The sequence below is a fragment of the Pseudopipra pipra genome, chromosome 3 (genome assembly GCF_036250125.1).
Source record: "Pseudopipra pipra isolate bDixPip1 chromosome 3, bDixPip1.hap1, whole genome shotgun sequence".
NCBI classification, from domain to species: domain Eukaryota; kingdom Metazoa; phylum Chordata; class Aves; order Passeriformes; family Pipridae; genus Pseudopipra; species Pseudopipra pipra.
Genome location: NC_087551.1, coordinates 66,972,305 through 66,989,286, shown reverse-complemented (window position 1 = coordinate 66,989,286; position 16,982 = coordinate 66,972,305). Strand labels below are relative to the sequence as shown.

General features: G+C 39.4%; 2 protein-coding genes across 3 annotated transcripts in view; one reads left to right on the top strand and one right to left on the bottom strand.

The window, feature by feature from the left end:
- KPNA5 (karyopherin subunit alpha 5) overlaps nt 1-8,608 on the top strand; it is a 20,885-nt gene extending 12,277 nt beyond the window's left edge. For both annotated transcript variants that reach the window (XM_064649701.1, XM_064649702.1), the window contains exons 12-14: nt 1,055-1,182; nt 2,785-2,963; nt 4,914-8,608. In XM_064649701.1, the coding sequence (XP_064505771.1) occupies nt 1,055-1,182; nt 2,785-2,963; nt 4,914-5,101 (495 nt within the window). In that variant the 3' untranslated portion in view covers nt 5,102-8,608. The remainder of the gene's footprint in view (nt 1-1,054; nt 1,183-2,784; nt 2,964-4,913) is intronic.
- FAM162B (family with sequence similarity 162 member B) lies at nt 3,042-16,982 on the bottom strand. The gene is made up of 4 exons (XM_064649707.1): nt 16,660-16,982; nt 16,134-16,245; nt 9,393-9,501; nt 3,042-9,168 (listed from the first exon to the last, which is right to left on the bottom strand). The coding sequence occupies exons 1-4, from the start codon at nt 16,973-16,975 to the stop codon at nt 9,070-9,072; spliced, it is 636 nt and encodes a 211-aa protein (XP_064505777.1). The 5' UTR covers nt 16,976-16,982; the 3' UTR covers nt 3,042-9,069.

The window sequence follows — 16,982 nt, the reverse complement described above, 5'->3', positions numbered from 1 at the left end:
AGCATGTGAATGTGTTACTTGGTTGGTTTTGTTTGCATTTTACTACTTTGCCTGTTTTCCTTCACGAGGACAGTTATGTAGATACTGCATTGACTCCACATTATTTTAGTTGTGTCTATAATTTTACCTAACTTAAATATTTTCTTCTAAATTTTGAAATACTATTTTAAAGAAAAATAGCTGTCATGATTTGTACTAGTGAAGCTGGTAAATTTCTCTCAAAGGGATTTGACTTATGCTTATAGAACAAATGAAAAGATACTTCTCTTAGATCTGATATGAAGAGTTATATTTTTCCTTGTGGGAGCATGATCTACTGCTACATTCTCTATAGTTTTATTCTGCATTGTAATATATGTATTAAAGTAATAAAAAATATTTTTAAAAAGTTGAAACAAAACATCTTGCATAAATTTGTCCAGTGAAAAGTGGGCCGATTTGGAATGTTGATCTTTTTTTTTGATAACAAACCTGTGTGATTTTATCAATGCTGAGTTGTATTTTTGTGGAAATTACTAAAATCCTGACTATTGTTCCAGGTGTCTGGAGCTACCTAAAAAAAGGTTCTAATGGATACAAATGGGAATTCTGGATCAGGGGACATATTTCAATATGATTTTTTTTCTCTTCTACATCAATCAGAGATGAAAATGTTACTTCTTGATGTAACTTAAAATATGTAATGAAGTCTCTGATTACAGACATAGTCTCTCTATGGAGACCTCAAAACTAAAATGAAAGTTTGTTCCAAGGCTTGATCTTCAGTTCAAAAACCGAGGATGTGCTTTATGATTTTTAAGTGAGCCAGTCCAGTAAGCAGTGTCCTGTCCACCAGAAACAGAGAAATGGAAAAAGAACATATTGTGATGGCTGCTGCAGTGCAATGTCAGAATAGTTCTGAATTTCAGTTTAGCATTTCTAGTTTGTATGGCACCTTCTAACAAAATATTCTTTGCTTTTTTATCAGCAGCCATCACTAACTCTTGTACTTAAGGTTATTAGTGTTTTGAAATCTCTATTAATTATCATAAAATACTGCAATTTCATCTCTTAGGCTGTTATAGATGCAAATATTTTTCCAATACTGATTGAAATTCTTCAAAAAGCTGAATTTCGCACCAGAAAAGAAGCAGCGTGGGCCATAACTAATGCAACATCAGGAGGAACCCCTGAACAGATCAGGTAAGTTTGTGCATGTTACTATTTTCTCTGCCTAAGTATCTTCTCTAGGGCATTTGGATTTCTGGATTTGAATCTTGACAATCATAGCAAGAAAACCATAGCCTCAATTCTTGAAGCTGTGCAGGGACTAAACATAGAAATTCAGAAAAATTAGAGAAATACATGCAGCAGACTTAATAAATTGACCAATACTGCTTTGTGTCAGTGGTATTACACCTAAGGCTTTCACAGGGTTATCTTCCAGAGCTGATATTACATTACCAAGCACAACTGGAACAGTTTATGAACAGTTTCAGTGTTTGGAAATGGAAAACTTTGGGTGGGTCATTTAGAAAACTTGTGCAGTGGGATTGTGTATTTGTGGAGAGACTTCAGGAATTTTAATGGCTTCTTCATGTATTTTAAACTCACTATAAGTATTATTTTAAAGCAGATATCTAAACTCCTTCTTCAGAACTGAGTTTGGTTAAAATTTTACTGTCAGTAGGTATTATATGCTGCAAAAATAGGACTTGAATTGCCGGAATAAAGAACTCTGGTTTTTCTGAATACTGTCAGCATAATCATCACTTATAAATCAACTTATCAATTACTGATTCAAAATTACTGTATTATTTGGAAACCAGAACTGAAAGTGGTGTGATAACTCTTCCAGCATATTTGGGAGATCTGTTGCAGTAAGTGCATGTTCATTTGTTTAAAATGTAAATAAACCACTAAGTGTTATCAGAGGTAAGGAAAGCGTGTTGGTATTTTTTGTTTATTTTTTAATTTGATCACTTCTATAATCTTAATATTTAGCATTTAAAAAATTTTAATTCAGGATCTTCAAACATTTACTGTTCTACACATAGTAAATGTGCATGAAATACCATAACAATAGTTTCTCATCAAAAATAGTTATATTATCAGTGTTGTGAGTTTTTAGCCCTTCTAATGTCCTCAAGGTATTACTGTCTAACTGCAGGAAATTTAAAACTACTAAATAAACTATATTTGGGCAAACTTGCTGTCTTCATTTTACTTACACACTGGAAACAGGGACACAGGTTATGACTTCCTGAAATTTATACACAATTCTGTTCAAAATTGGAAAAGGGAATGAGATACTCAGAATCCCACTATTTTTTCTTTATAATTATGTCCTTCCCTTTATTGTAAGTGATGCTGATGGACTTCTAGTGTGGACTGTGTTAGCACAGAGCACTGTCCAATGTTCTTATGTGTATCTAAGATGTTTACTTGATATTTTTACTACTACAAAATTTTGACTACCTGAGAAAAGAACTTTCAGCTAAAACTTTTATATTCAGTTAAACCCATCTGAAGATCATAAGTGAAAGGAAGTTGAAAAGGCTGCGGATTCCACACTCCAGTTAGGAATACACACGTTAAATTTTCTTATTAAGATAAATTGTAATATTTATTCCATTTCAGGCTAAATTTATCTTTGTGTTGTTGCATGTTTTAGAAATTTTTTTGTTTCAACCACTTTTTATAGCAAAAGTAAGTACCAATAGTAGTAGACTGGCATGTCAGAATAAACGTGCTGGATTATCAGTTCTTCTTTCCCTTTCCCTCTGTTTTTCTTCTGTTACAAAGGTATTTGGTAGCACTAGGTTGTACCAAGCCTCTTTGTGACCTCCTCACCGTGATGGATTCAAAAATAGTACAGGTGGCTTTAAATGGACTTGAAAACATTCTGCGTCTTGGAGAACAGGAGTCTAAACAAAATGGAATGGGCATTAATCCTTATTGTGCCCTTATAGAGGAAGCATATGGTAAGAAAATACTTCTTTTAAAACTACATACCTGAACTTCTTTATTCCAGAGTGTAAAAACAAAACCATTGTGAGTAATTTTGAAATTTGTAGGTAAGTTTATTACAAGAATTAGTTCAAGCATAAGCAGACATAAGATATCATAAATGAAATAATGTAACATGGTGGGAAAAGTGGTTAAATACAGAAAACATCTGGGTGTTTTATCTGTGGTCAGTTTATGAAATGTCCCCCTAGAGAAACATTCTCAGAAGTATTTTAACACAGGTGTCCTAGTCTATTGGAGTCATTCTTTGCATAAGTTTATCGGCCATTCCTAAATATAATTTTTATAACTTTAATACTGATGCCTTAAGGTCCTTTTAGTTTTTTTATTTTTCTAATTTTTATAAGTTTTATAAGTAGTTATATAGCAGAAGTAGATTTTAAAAAAGAGCAACATGTATTCCTTTACCCTTACCCCTTACCCTAAGCGTAGTAACTACACACATTCCCCAACCCTATTACCCCATTCCATGCTCCCCATATCAGTTATCCCTTGAATTCCATTAGAAAATGTTCAGTCTCTTGTCAAGGTAGGCCTATTCTGTTTAGGCGTCAATACATAGTCCTGACTAGTACAGTTTCATTACCAACAGGGGTGCAAGATCAGGGTTTGTTTTACTGATTCCCAAAGTTGGATCACTTTTTAGCATAGTAAATATCAGTAACAGCAAAATCAACTTCAGACCATAAAACTGAGCAAGTTTTTCCTTGTGATAGTATTTTATTATTATTATTATTATAAAAGTTATTGAATTGAACCATGTTTTAAAGGCAGACTATCAAAACTAATTTATGGAATTCCAAGACTGGAGGTTTTGATTTAACAAAATCAGTGTTAAAATTGACTTATAATGACATTGGCATTATTTATGGAGAGTTATCTTTTTTGTAGCTCTGACCCAACAAAACTGGCAGACATTTGTATTTCAGAAACTGCTAGTAACAGTTCTGGTTGATCACATTATATCTGATTAGATGGTACTGACTTTTCTGTAAAGCAGTCTTTGAATCTGAATTGCCTGTTACAGAGTTTTATTTCTAAAATCAAGTGCATAGTTGAAGAACTTTGCAATTTAATGTTTAAGAGGAATAAGTACTGAATAGTATATTGGAATTTGTTCTGTTCCAGATTTTGAGTCCATTCATAATTTTAACTGTTGAATATCTAGGTTCTCTTTTTTCCCTTACCACTTAGGCGTAGGCTGCTGAAGCTGCAGAGTATAAGTTCAAGAAGGGAAAACAGTTTATTATATCACCCTCACTGCTTTAGCCTCTTAACTTAGGCCTTTATCTTGGCCTTAATCCAACTTAAGTGAAAACTGAATTATTTAAAATAGCTAACCAGCAATTTTGTATCAACCTAACTGACGGCCAAAGATTTAATTCAGCCAACAGAGGAGAGGTTACGTCCTCTAGCTTGCATATGATAAGCCTTTGGAAAGATAATATCTTCAAATCTCCCAGTTACATTTGAAAAAAGGTACCAGACTGTGCCAGTGACGACTACATGATTGGAGATAGAATTTAGAGTTGGGGAAGACTGAAAGAGTAAAAGAAAAGAAACTGGCATATGAGAAATTGTTATAGCAAACAGTTTTATGCTATCTTAATTCTATACAGATTCAATTTCTTTATAGGCATGACATGTTTCTTTGGAGATACTACAGCCTGCTCCCCAGTTTAACCCATATGCTTTTAGCATAGTTTTAAAATTGATTTGGACAGCAGAAACTGAAGTAGAAATACATGGGTTAGGAAATTAACAATCAATGATACTGAATTAATTGAGGTGATTTGGGATTGCATTTTTTTATTTAAGAAGTACCATGCTGTAAGCTGTTTCTCTTTGAATTCATCGTTCATTTAAGCTACTCGATTTTTGAAAATGTTTTATTTTGAATTTAGGACTTGATAAAATTGAATTTCTTCAGAGGCATGAAAACCAAGAGATCTACCAAAAGGCTTTCGAACTTATAGAACATTATTTTGGTGTTGAAGAAGAGGACTCTAGTATTGCACCTCAGGTGGATGAAAGTCAGCAGCAGTTTGTGTTTCAACAGCAGGAGGCTCCGATGGAGGGTTTCCAGCTCTAAACTACTGAAGTGAATACAAGCATAAAATTTAAACACTTGTACGGTTTGGGTTTTGGTTGGTTTGGGTTTTTTTTCTCAGAGGTCTTTTCTTCCTGGCCAAAGTTAGAGGAAAAGCTGAATATGTTTCGCAGAAATAGATGAAGAAGCAGCTCATGCACTTTCATATATTGTGTTAGAGACAACTGTTCTCTGTTTTGTATTTGTGTTTTTCATTATCTCCTATGTACAGAAAACAACTGTGAGTAATCATGTCTAAAAGCATTAAATGTGATTTAACAAGAACTGTTAAGCTAAGACTTGGTAGAATTTTAGGTAGTGGTTCTGAATTTTTCATATAGTCTCAAACTTCATATCAGCAATACAGTTACTGACAGTTGCATTTTTGGCAGTAAGTTTGACTTGCCCAGTCTCTATCAAATCTACCTCTTGTATTGAAGCAGAAACATTGCTTCAAAACCAAGGCATGAAATAAAGAAGAGCTTGTAAGAAGCTGAATTGGAATGTGAAAAATATTTATTTAAATTGTGAAACTTTTATGCATTACTTACTTTACAACACACTGTTGAAGTTTATTTATAAAATGTATTTAAAGACATAATAGATATACGTATATAATGCTAATTACCTGATATAATACTGAATATATGAAAAAGTTTTTTCTGAATTATGTGGGAAGAAGACTATTTCAGAAGTTTTCAAATTGGAATCAGCAGAGAGCTTGCTGGTCATTTGATGTTGGCTCTGTAATGAAAGCTGCTAAATGACATTACAAGTCAGCCACAACTGCAGTACTTTGCAGTGGAAGCAGTTGCTGTAGTTACCACAAGAATGCTGCAATTATGAATGACAGAGATGGTGATTTGCACAAGTCACCAAGCAGATGGTTTACAGCTGTCTTCTGTCAGAATGTGGTAACACCACTTTAGTTTGAGAAACATTGTTTGCCTTTCTAGTACAGTAGCTTCTTAAAAGTTTAGACAGTAGGTGTTGTTTTTTGACCAAATATGCTACCGCCACTTGAATTGTTCCTTAAGTTAACGAATTCAGTTTTCTTTTGCTAAGACAATAGAAATACTGCAGTGAAGAATGAATAGTGAATCACTCCTTTCCAATTGAAGGAAAACTTTGTTGTACTGTAAATAGCATTAAGTATGTGGACACCAAAACTAACTAGAAGTTATTGTCATCTAAATATTTAGGCTCTACAATATACCATGTTTGCTGTTAAACACTAAAAGAAATAGAATTCTGATATTTTATGTTAACAGTTTTGAATACAGAAAAATGTATACTCTGCTTCAACTTGCATATAAGTAGTGTTTCTGGTGTATTAGTAGTATATATTGTTTGGAGAAATTAATACTTTGAGTTATCTCTGAAGTATTGCTATTTTTTGTTACCTGTAATTAATGTATTAACATCAAACTCCTGGGTTAAGTGAAATCCTTGACATATGAGAGCATTTCATGCTTCATAAAAAGCTGCAGTTTAAACTTCAAATCACTCACCCATGGCACTGTGCTTATCACTAAACAATATTTTAATGCACTGAAAAAATACAGGTTAAAGGTGGTATCATTTACAGTACCATTTTATATTTAGAATTTTTTTTACATGCAAGTTAAGATTCTAAGATGTTTCACTTTGCTGTTACAGCAATATATTCTATATTGTAATTGAATGTGGGACTTAAAGTGGATTTTCTAAGATTAATGGTCAGTTTTGACTAAGATGTAACTGGGAGGGAAGAAACCTCCCTTTGAAGTCTTTTTAGTGGAAGATAGAAGTATAAGAACTGTATATAGGAGTGCTGTTACTTTATGAACTCTGAATAATGAGATATTTTAGCAAATGACACTTTAAACCTAGATTTGTACAGCATACAACAGTTTTGAGTAGTGTGATAATATTGAGTACAGCTGCCAAATTTTCGTATAATGTTAGGTGATTGTACTTATGCCCTTTTTACTCTCATAGTTTTAGGTTTTCATACACCAACCTTCCTTCATTCACATGCTCCCCCCTTCATCCCCCATCTATCAAAGTACAGGGTAACAATCATGGAAATCTACCAAGATTAGTAGCAAATGCTGAATTTCAATATTGTTCTAATGTAAGAAAATTATTCAGGTAACAGGGTATTTCTTTGTTTCTAACAACCTTGTTTTGATCACAACCAGCTGTGCCTGCTTTTTATTTGAAGAACCCTGTAAAAAGCCTCTCTTATAAGCCTCTCTTATTTAAACCAAATCTGAGCTCTGAAAGTCTTGGTTGAAAGACTTGAAAAAATGAAGAAAAGGGGGGACATTTAAAGTATTCTATTTGTTTCGAAGGAATGTCTTCAGTTGTGTGAATATATTATTCTATATGTGTGAACAGTTAGTGACTGCACTTTACACATTTAGATAAACTGTATTTCATACCTCTGATACATTTAAATGGAACAGTTTAAAAGGGAACTAAAATCGGTGAACTTTGGATAATGAAAGTCATTATTTAAACTCAACATCTGGTTTACCCTAAAATTGTTAAAAAATAATGCTGAAAATCCTTTAAAGGATAAATATACAGGATGACCTCTCCTATCTTATCACTGGGTTTACTTCATACTTTGTTAAAAGCAGATAAATGAACAATATAAAATCAGAGATTATGACTTAAAGTCAACTCTGTTTTACTCATTTGCAGGATTGTGATGATGTTGCCTAAACAGATGAAACCGATATAGAGAGAAAAACAAAATAAAATTGTGATATGAAAGTGTCTTAAAGTTTGCTATCTAATACAGAATCTGAAGTCCCCCATCACTTACAAAGTCTATTTAAAAATAAAGGGTTTTGGTTTTATTAAAAGGGTACCATTTGTTCCGTTTAAATGTGAATACTAGCTAGCTAATCTATGCAACTATGCAGAGCATAAGATTTTTTTATTAGTTCCCTTCTCTTGTTACACTGAATTGTATCTAATTTTTTCATCATTGCACTTTTGTCCAAGGACTGGTTCATACAGCTTTTTAATTTTCTAGTATTTGCTTTGAACACTGTAGCTAGCAGCAATCAGAAAATAGTGGTAATGTTGGCACAGAAATGTTAGCTGTAGAACAAATTTGCAACTGGAAACTATTTATTGTTGGACCTGTCTTTAAGAAAATAGTAAAGATGCACTATTGTCTTTCCTCTGTGGTTAATTCTTGGTTGGTTTAAATTTATTAAATTGTACAACTGAAGATTTTTGTAATAAGTGTGAAAATGGATATGTGAACTTGAACTGTGACCTTAAGAGTTCTCTGAAATCTGGAATGAGAAATTTCCGCAACTTATGACACAATGTCTTCATATAATGTGTGGAAACTACACTACCTATATTAACTTCAGATAGTAATAGTGCATCTTTAAATCCAGGCCAAAGGCCCATTACCGTAACAGAACACATATGAGTAGTATGCAATATTATGGAATGTTAAATCTCAAAATACCGTACAGAAACCAATAAAACCTATTTTACAGATGTTTATTGTATTTATTTAGTGGTTCAATAAGTGTGGCTTCTTAAACTAGGAAATGCAAATACTGTTTTGAATACAGCATTGATGCAAATGAGTTCAAACTGTCTGATTTGTGTGCTGAAAAACTAGGCACTGTCCCAGACAGAAAACTTCGTGGGTTTAAGTATTTTGTCATTATCTAACTAAAGATGCCTGATATTCCTACAAAACTACCTCATCTCCTTTAAAATGAATATGCTTTTAAGCATATGCAAAACATTCTAACTAACTTTAACTATATGCAACACGTACACCAAATATCTCCCTAATAAAAGAGACCCTCCCTTTCTTTTTGTGATGCTGTAACTGCCCTTATTGGCTCCAGTGTGTGCATACTATTGTCCATGTATGGGTGAAACTCGCTAATTGCTCTCAGCAACAGTTAATTTTGCTCCTGGAAGGGCATTTGGCATTTCATATGAAGTTACTTTGCTTTTGACTCCGCGGCTAGCGCAGCCTCCTTCCGCCACTTGGCCTTCTTTGCCAAGTTCCAGCTTGTTAAGGACTCGTGACGTGCAGCAGCCTGTGGAGGTAAAACATCTGAAGAGTAGTGTGGTAGGAGTAACAATGCACCCACGGGAAAGCTACCCAACCTCAGGAACGGACAGCAACTACTTACATACTGGGAGCTGGCAGAGACCAGGTCAGCTAAAACTTGGGTAGCTGTAAGCTGCTGCTCCTGGTTTAGGTTAGTCTACTTTTCACAGAATTCCATAATTTGAAAGTATGCTACATGGCCATACTCACCTTTTTAGCTGAAGCAATCACTGCAAAGCAGGCAACAATTGAGAGTCCAATCATGATGTAACAAGCTTTCACTCGAGCTTTGTTTCTTGCCTTGTCTAGCATCTCTGGCCTGCAATTAAAGTTGTTGAATTGAATCATTACAAAGCAGTAAAGTATCTGTTCTTCAAAGCATCACACACATAACATCACAACTGAAAAATAGAAGTATAATTACCTTCTGAAACAAGCATCTTCAGCTTGCTGTGGTTGGTTATACACCGCTCATTTTCTGACCCTAATCCATTTCCCATGGAAAAGCAACATTTAATGGATTTAGGCTGGTTATTTATTTATTTTTAAGCTGAAAAAATTGCTCAGGCAATAAATATTTGCATTTAAATGAATACACCAGAAATCGTACCTTAAGCTCTGTTTAAACATAGTGAAAATTAAGGGGGTTAATCTGTTTTAAATAGATGCAGAAATAAATGTGCTGTCAACCTGATGGGATGAAAGCAAGTTCCTTTTATTCAAAATTCACTTTAGAAATCAATTACTGTCATATCTAAGCTGTCTAGGTGGTGTCCTGTGGGCTAAGGACATTAAATACATGGATTGGATTAAAGCAGAGTTTGTAATGCTGAGTTAGAGGTTTTAGTTCTTTATTAAAGCAGCAGCCTTGTAGAAAGTGGGCAGCTGATGTCAGCTATGTCAGCCACATCACTATCACAGAAATGTACACTTAAACAAGAACAAACTACATGATTATTTTTGCTGGTCATCAAAGGCAGAAGTAGTGAGAACTTCTGCCCTCTGTTTGGCAGTAGTTGCTGCAAGAGAGATGTACAACCCAGCAACCTGCATTGGTGCAGCTCCCATTTCCACCCTCCTCTGCTCTGAGAAGGCTGCTCCGAACCAGCAGTGCAGGAAATCATGAAAATTGTCCCAAAACTTTCAACTCAGTCTTTTTCCAAGTCAGACATGTACAGTTGCATGGGAGTAGAGTTTTTAAGGTGTTCATAATAATGCTGGCTGTGCGCCATTTTCCTTTCATAAATCATCATGGGTATTCTTTTTATATATATACATATTTGTAAGGGCGTGCGGCGGCGCGGCCCCGGCCAGCCCCGGAACACGTGCGCGTGGCGCGGTCCCAGACGGCCCCGGGCGCTCGGGCCCAGCCCCAGGTGCAGAAAGGAGCGAGAGAGGGGGAGCTTCGCCAGTGCAGACTGTGCCATTGTGGGAGATGAGAGGGGGAGCCCAGAACACACAGAAGAGAAGGACAGCTCTAAACCTGGGCAGATGGAGCTCGATCAGCCCTGTGAGGCCATCCATCTAAGAGAAGGTCACTCTAATTAAACCTACGTCTTGAGGACCTTGCTGCCACCATCCAAGCTCGCTTGGCCCTGGCAGATGAACTTTAGGATTAAAGGGTGGGTTCAGTTCCGGGCATACTGTGTCTCACCTAAAAAATCCATTGCACAGGCTCGAAGGCCTTACCCACATTTGCAAAGCCCTGTATCGACATCTTCTACAAATGCAATCACACAAAGATCAAAAGACAAAGGCACATACACCTGCCTCCAAAGGTGTACCCGAATTAACTCTATCATGCTGGAACATCAGAACCATTCTCGATTCTGCAGATGGCGGACGTCCTGAGCGTCGTTCTGCCCTGATTGCCCATGAACTCTCACGTCTCAACATCGACATTGCTGCTCTCAGCGAAGTTCACCTTCACGAGGAAGGCAGCCTCAGAGAACATGGTACTGGTTACACACTCTTTTGGTCAGGTAAGCCCAGAACCGAAAAGTGTATCTCAGGAGTCAGCTTCATGATCAAAAACTCTATTGTTCCTAAACTCGAAAATCTGCCGACAGGTCACTCTGACTGAATTATCTCCCTACGCCTTCCACTACACAACAAGCAGCACGTTGTCCTCTTTAGTATATATGCTCCAACTCTCCAAGCTGACCCTGCTGAAAAAGATAAATTTTACACCGACCTGCACCGCCTTACCCAGAAGGTTCCTGCAGATGATAAGATCATTATCCTTGGTGATTCCAACGCCAGAGTAGGAAAGAACTTTGAAGCCTGGAAAGGAATATTAGGCAAGCATGGTGTTGGAAACTGCAATGATAATGGTCGACTCCTGCTAGAATTCTGTGCGGAGCAACAGCTCACCATCACTAACACTATCTTTCAGCAGAAAAATAGCCTGAAGACAACATGGATGCATCCCAGATCCAAACATTGGCATCTCATCGATTATGTCTTGGTGTGACGGAGAGACGTCCGCGATGTCCACCACACCCATGTGATGCCCAGTGCAGAATGTCAAACAGACCATCGACTGGTGCGCTGTAAACTTAACCTCAATCTTAAATTCAAACCTAAAAGGGACAGTATCCCAAGGAGGAGACTCCAAGTTAACAATCTCCAGTCAGCCACAGTGAGAAACAAATTCCAGGCTAATCTTCAAAGTAGGCTTGATAACCATTCCACAGATTCTACAGATACCTCTCCTGTAACACTTTGGCACCATATTAAAAATAGCATCCTGCAATCCTCTGAAGAAACCTTAGGGTTCTCCCTCGAGAAGAACAAGGACTGGTTCGATGAAAACAATCAAGAGATCCAGGAATTGTTGAGGAAGAAGAGAACCGCCCACCAAGCACACCTTGCACTGCCATCCTGTCATGTAAGAAAAACAGCCTTTCGCCTTACATGCAGCAAACTCCAACGGAAACTCCATGACATCCAGAACAAGTGGTGGATCAGTCTAGCTGAAAAAAGACAATTATGTGCAGATGCAGGTGAACACAGAGGATTCTATGAAGCCCTGAAAACAACATACGGGCCTACATACCAAGCTCAAAGTCCTCTACTCAGCACTGATGGTCAAATGCTTCTGACAGATAAAACCTCCATTCTGAATTGATGGTCTGAACATTTTCAGACCCTTTTCAGTACCAACTGTGTAGTCCAAGACACAGCCATTCAGTCCATCACACAACAACTGGTGAAGTATGAATTGGATACTGCCCCCACTTTAGGAGAAACCCTTAAGGCCATTCAGCAGGTGAAAATCGGCAAGGCAGCTGGGGTTGACGGAATTCCACCTGAAGTCTGGAAACATGGGGGCCTTGCACTCCATGCTAAATTTCACGAGTTCATACTACGCTGTTGGGAACTAGGCAAACTACCATCAGACCTTCGAGATGCAGTCATCATCACCCTATATAAGAAGAAAGCAATTAAATCAGACTGTTCAAATCACCATGGTATTACTCTGCTCTCCATTGCTGGCAAAATCCTGGCAAGAATACTTTTGAACAAATACCTGCTATAGCAGAAGGAATTCTTCCTGAAAGCCAATGTGGTTTCAGAGCCAACAGGAGTACCACAGACATGATGTTTGTTCTCAGACAACTGCAAGAGACGTGTAGGGAACTGAACAAAGGTCTCTATGTAACCTTTGCTGACCTCACCAAGGCTTTCAATACTGTGAGCAGGAAAGGTCTATGGCAGATTTTGGAACGCTTAGGTTGTCCCCCCAAGTTCCCCAAAATGATCATCTCACTCCATGAGGATCAACAAGGCCAAGTCAGATATGGCAATGCACTTTCTGAACCCTTTCTAATAACTAATGGTGTGAAACAAGGCTGCGTTCTTGCACCAACCCTATTCACAATCTTTTCAGCATGATGCTCCAAAGGGCCATGGCAGACCTTGAGGATCAGGACAGTATCTACATTCGATATCCTACTGATGGAAGCCTATTCAACCTAAGGCGACTGAAGGCCCACACTAAGACCTTAAACCATCTTATCTGGGAGCTGCTTTATGCTGATGACGCCGTCCTTGTCACCCACACAGAAGCAGCTCTGCAGCATTTAACATCCTGCTTTGCAGACGCTGCCGAGCTCTTTGGGCTGGAAGTCAGCTTAAAGAAGACAGAAGTTTTCTATCAACCTGCACCTCAGGAAGTCTTCCTTCATCCCCATATCACCATTGGCCAATCAGAGCTCAAATCAGTCCAGCAGTTTAATTACCTAGGCAGCCTCATCTCCTCAGATGGTAAGATTGACGGAGAGATAGACAACAGGTTAGCAAAGGCATACAGTGCCTTCGGAAAGCTTCATAAAAGAGTTTGGTGAAATAAACACTTGAAGAAAAGTACAAAGATCAGTGTTTACAGAGCCATAGTGCTGTCTACTCTCTTATATGGATCTGAATCATGGGTCATCTACCACCACCACCTGTGTCTCCTAGAACGCTTCCATCAACACTGCCTCCGTACAATCCTAAACATCCACTGGTCAGATTATGTGACCAATACATCTGTTCTAGAACAAGCAGCAGTCATAAGTATTGAGGCCATGTTGCTGAGAACACAGCTGCACTGGGCAGGGCACGTCTCAAGGATGAAGGACCATCACCTCCCTAAGATCTTGCTTTATGGTGAACTTGCCACCGGCTGCCGCGCGAGAGGAGCCCCAAAGGGAAGATACAAGGACTCCCTGAAACAACATCTCAGCCTTGGCCATATTGATCAACATAATTGGTCTACTCTGGCCTCCAATCGGGAGGTCTGGAGACACACCATCTATAACGCTGCTGATGCCTTTGAGAAAGCACGCAGGATCACTCTCGAGGAGAAAAGACAATGCAGAAAGAATTGTGCCCTGCAGAATATACTTTCTGCTGTGCCTTTTGCAACCAGATGCCCCTGTCTCGTATTGGCCTTTTTAGCCACCAGCGCGCTTGTGACAAATGTGGGTAGAGCCCTTCCCAAATATTCCCCTCCCAAATTCGCAAAGCCCAGCCATGACATTTGTAAGATAAAGAATATAAATACAAATTGATTTTTTTAAGTAAAGATTGTGTAATGATCTCTTTCCCCAAAGCACCTTTAGCTTTACTTTAAAAGTTAATGTGGTGGGATTGGGCAGAGCCAGAGTTTTTACAGTGGAAGTTTTGCCCATGAAAGCCTGTACCAATGCTGAGGGCTGCAGTGGTTCTCTCTGAGGTTTAGTGCAATGGAATAGGGCAAATCCTATGAGTGGCAATGCCGTACTACCCCCTTCGTTGCCAAGACACACACAAGCACATTATGTTTCTTGCAGATGACTGACAATGCCTACAGTTCTAAGTAACTGCTTCTGGTTTGTACAATGGTAAAAATCATCTTCAAAACAGACCACACATCAGACCTAGCACGTAAAATTATTAATCCAATAATCCATTTGTTGCAACAAAAGCAAAACCATAAATGTTATTAGTGTGGCATGTTAGCCTAATCATATTTCACAATGCACTAATTGAAGCTCTTCTGAAGCAGATTTTCACTTCCTCTGCTTTAAGGAAAACAGACCTTACAATTTTCTTCCCTAATTGCACATTACGGCCTTTACTACTCAATCCTTAATCAAGACTCTGGGTAAATCTGTGCTGAAGTCAGTGACAGCTGTTTTTAGAAAAACCCAAACAAACCATAACAACCTTGACTAAGGATTGCAGATTTGTCCTTTAGTACAAACTATCTTCAGCAGCTAGACTGTGTTCACAGGGAGCAACATCTTGCAATTCTTTTTTCTTTTAAACAACAGTTAAACAGTGTCACAGTTCAGCTTCAATGTATCACTTTTAGCTACTTCTAGTATATACTTGTGATCTTGCAGTTGTAAAAAGACTTTGCTCACCCAGAAAGCACAAGGTGGTAACACGAACTTGCTAGGCCAGCTATGGCACAGAAATGAGTGATTTGTGTGCATGTATGTTTATGGACTGGCAAATGCAATGAGTCTTTATAAACACTTCCTGATGACTTGAATAGCATTTACAGTTTCTGAGACCTGTCTGAACCTTTCTCTAGGGGAAGATGGTGAGACTAACACAGTGCAAGAGAGGTTAGACTGTTCAGAAAGCCACTGTCCAGCTCAGCAAACAACAGCGAAACTGTCAGGAACCAACAGGAGCAGGCAGAGGATGTAACTGTTTTACACAGCTCTGCATGCTGCTTATTCTCAACATGTCACCAAAGACAGGGATGTGCTGTGATGATAAAAAGTAGTGTCCTGGAGAGACGTCTAACATACTAACATCCTAAGAAAAGGCAGCAACTGGCATTAGAGGCATTTCATGTGTTTAGTGGCTGACTCCCTTGGGGGATGCTAACTTCCAGCAAGTCAAAGAACCGTACAGTCAGGTTTGGGTGGGAAGGGACCTTCAAAGATCTTCTAGTCCAGTGGGTCAACAAGAATGGGAGGTTAAGGCTACGTTAAGTACTCAGTTTTCCTTGGTGGGGAATGCTTCTCTTGTAATTTACGTCCATAAGTTTTCCTGAAATTCAATAATAATAATAATGATATTTTTGGATGTAATCATTCAGTAACAGCCAGCTCCCTAACAACTGTTTATGGGAGCTAAAAACAGAAATTATTGTTTACCAATAACATCCTTCTCCAATTGCACATTAGGAATAAGCAAAACAAACAAGCCAGTACATAAATGTAACCAAGGCTGTCTACTCAGATGGATCCAGTTCTCATCCCAGGCTCTGGGGACTCCAGCAAGGAACATTTTCTCATCTTAACCTCTAACCAGGACAGGAAATTCTCTTGCCCTCTAATTTGTTTCCAAGTCTTCAGTGTTGAAAAACCGACTGTTTTAAACTCTGTGGAAAAGCTTTAGATCAGAATCACGCCACTGCTTTCCCTTCAGCTCCATGTTCCCCTTGGACAAGGGCAGCGTACTTACGGGATCCTCAGAGGAATCTCTTCTTCTGTCTTGAAACGACCAGTCCAGATGAGGATTTTTTTGTCAAACTTGGAGGGTTTGTAACTTGCAACCACCTTGTGAGCCTGCTCAGCTTAAAGATTAGGAAAAAACCACTTCGTCAAACCGTGCACTAAGAGTGAATGATGTCTGCTAGTAACGGTGGAAGGGGAAAACCCTGACCGTCCTGGTCATTGGAAGAGCAATCCCAGGTATTAGACCTTCAGGTCTCGCCTACGCAGAGTGACCTCCACGGGGTTTCTGGAGCACCCGCACATGCAATGAGTGTTCCCGCGGGTCTGGTTCGAACCCCCGCCGCCCGCAGGCGTGGGTACCCAAGCCAGCAGGAGAACACTCGGAAGCACCCGAGCTGCCGTGCCACTCGCGGGCCGCACCAGCGGGAAGCTCTGCCCCGCTCAACCCCGGCCCCGAGCCGCCCACACACCTCCCCGTCAGCCCCGGGGCGCTGCTGCGGAGCTGGTCCCCCGCAGCTCCTCTCCCTCCTTACCGCGGGAGGTGCCCGGGCTCCGGGCGGGCTCCCCTCCGGCGGCGGCTCCCCGCGGAGCGGGCGGGCGGAGCGGCGCGGCGGACAGCAGCCGCCCGGGGCGGAGAAGGGCCGGCAGCATGGCCAGGGCGGCGAGGATTAGCGGCACCCTCTGCCACGGCGGGACCCTCTGCCTCGACGGGAGTGGCCCCGGTCCCGATCCCGATCCCGGCCCCGCCCGGCCCCGCCCCGCCCCGCGGACCCTTCCAGCCGCGCCCGGACGCGAAGCAAGGCGGGACTGCCGCCGACACGGCGGGGATCGGTCCTCAGGAGGAGGCATCCTGCTC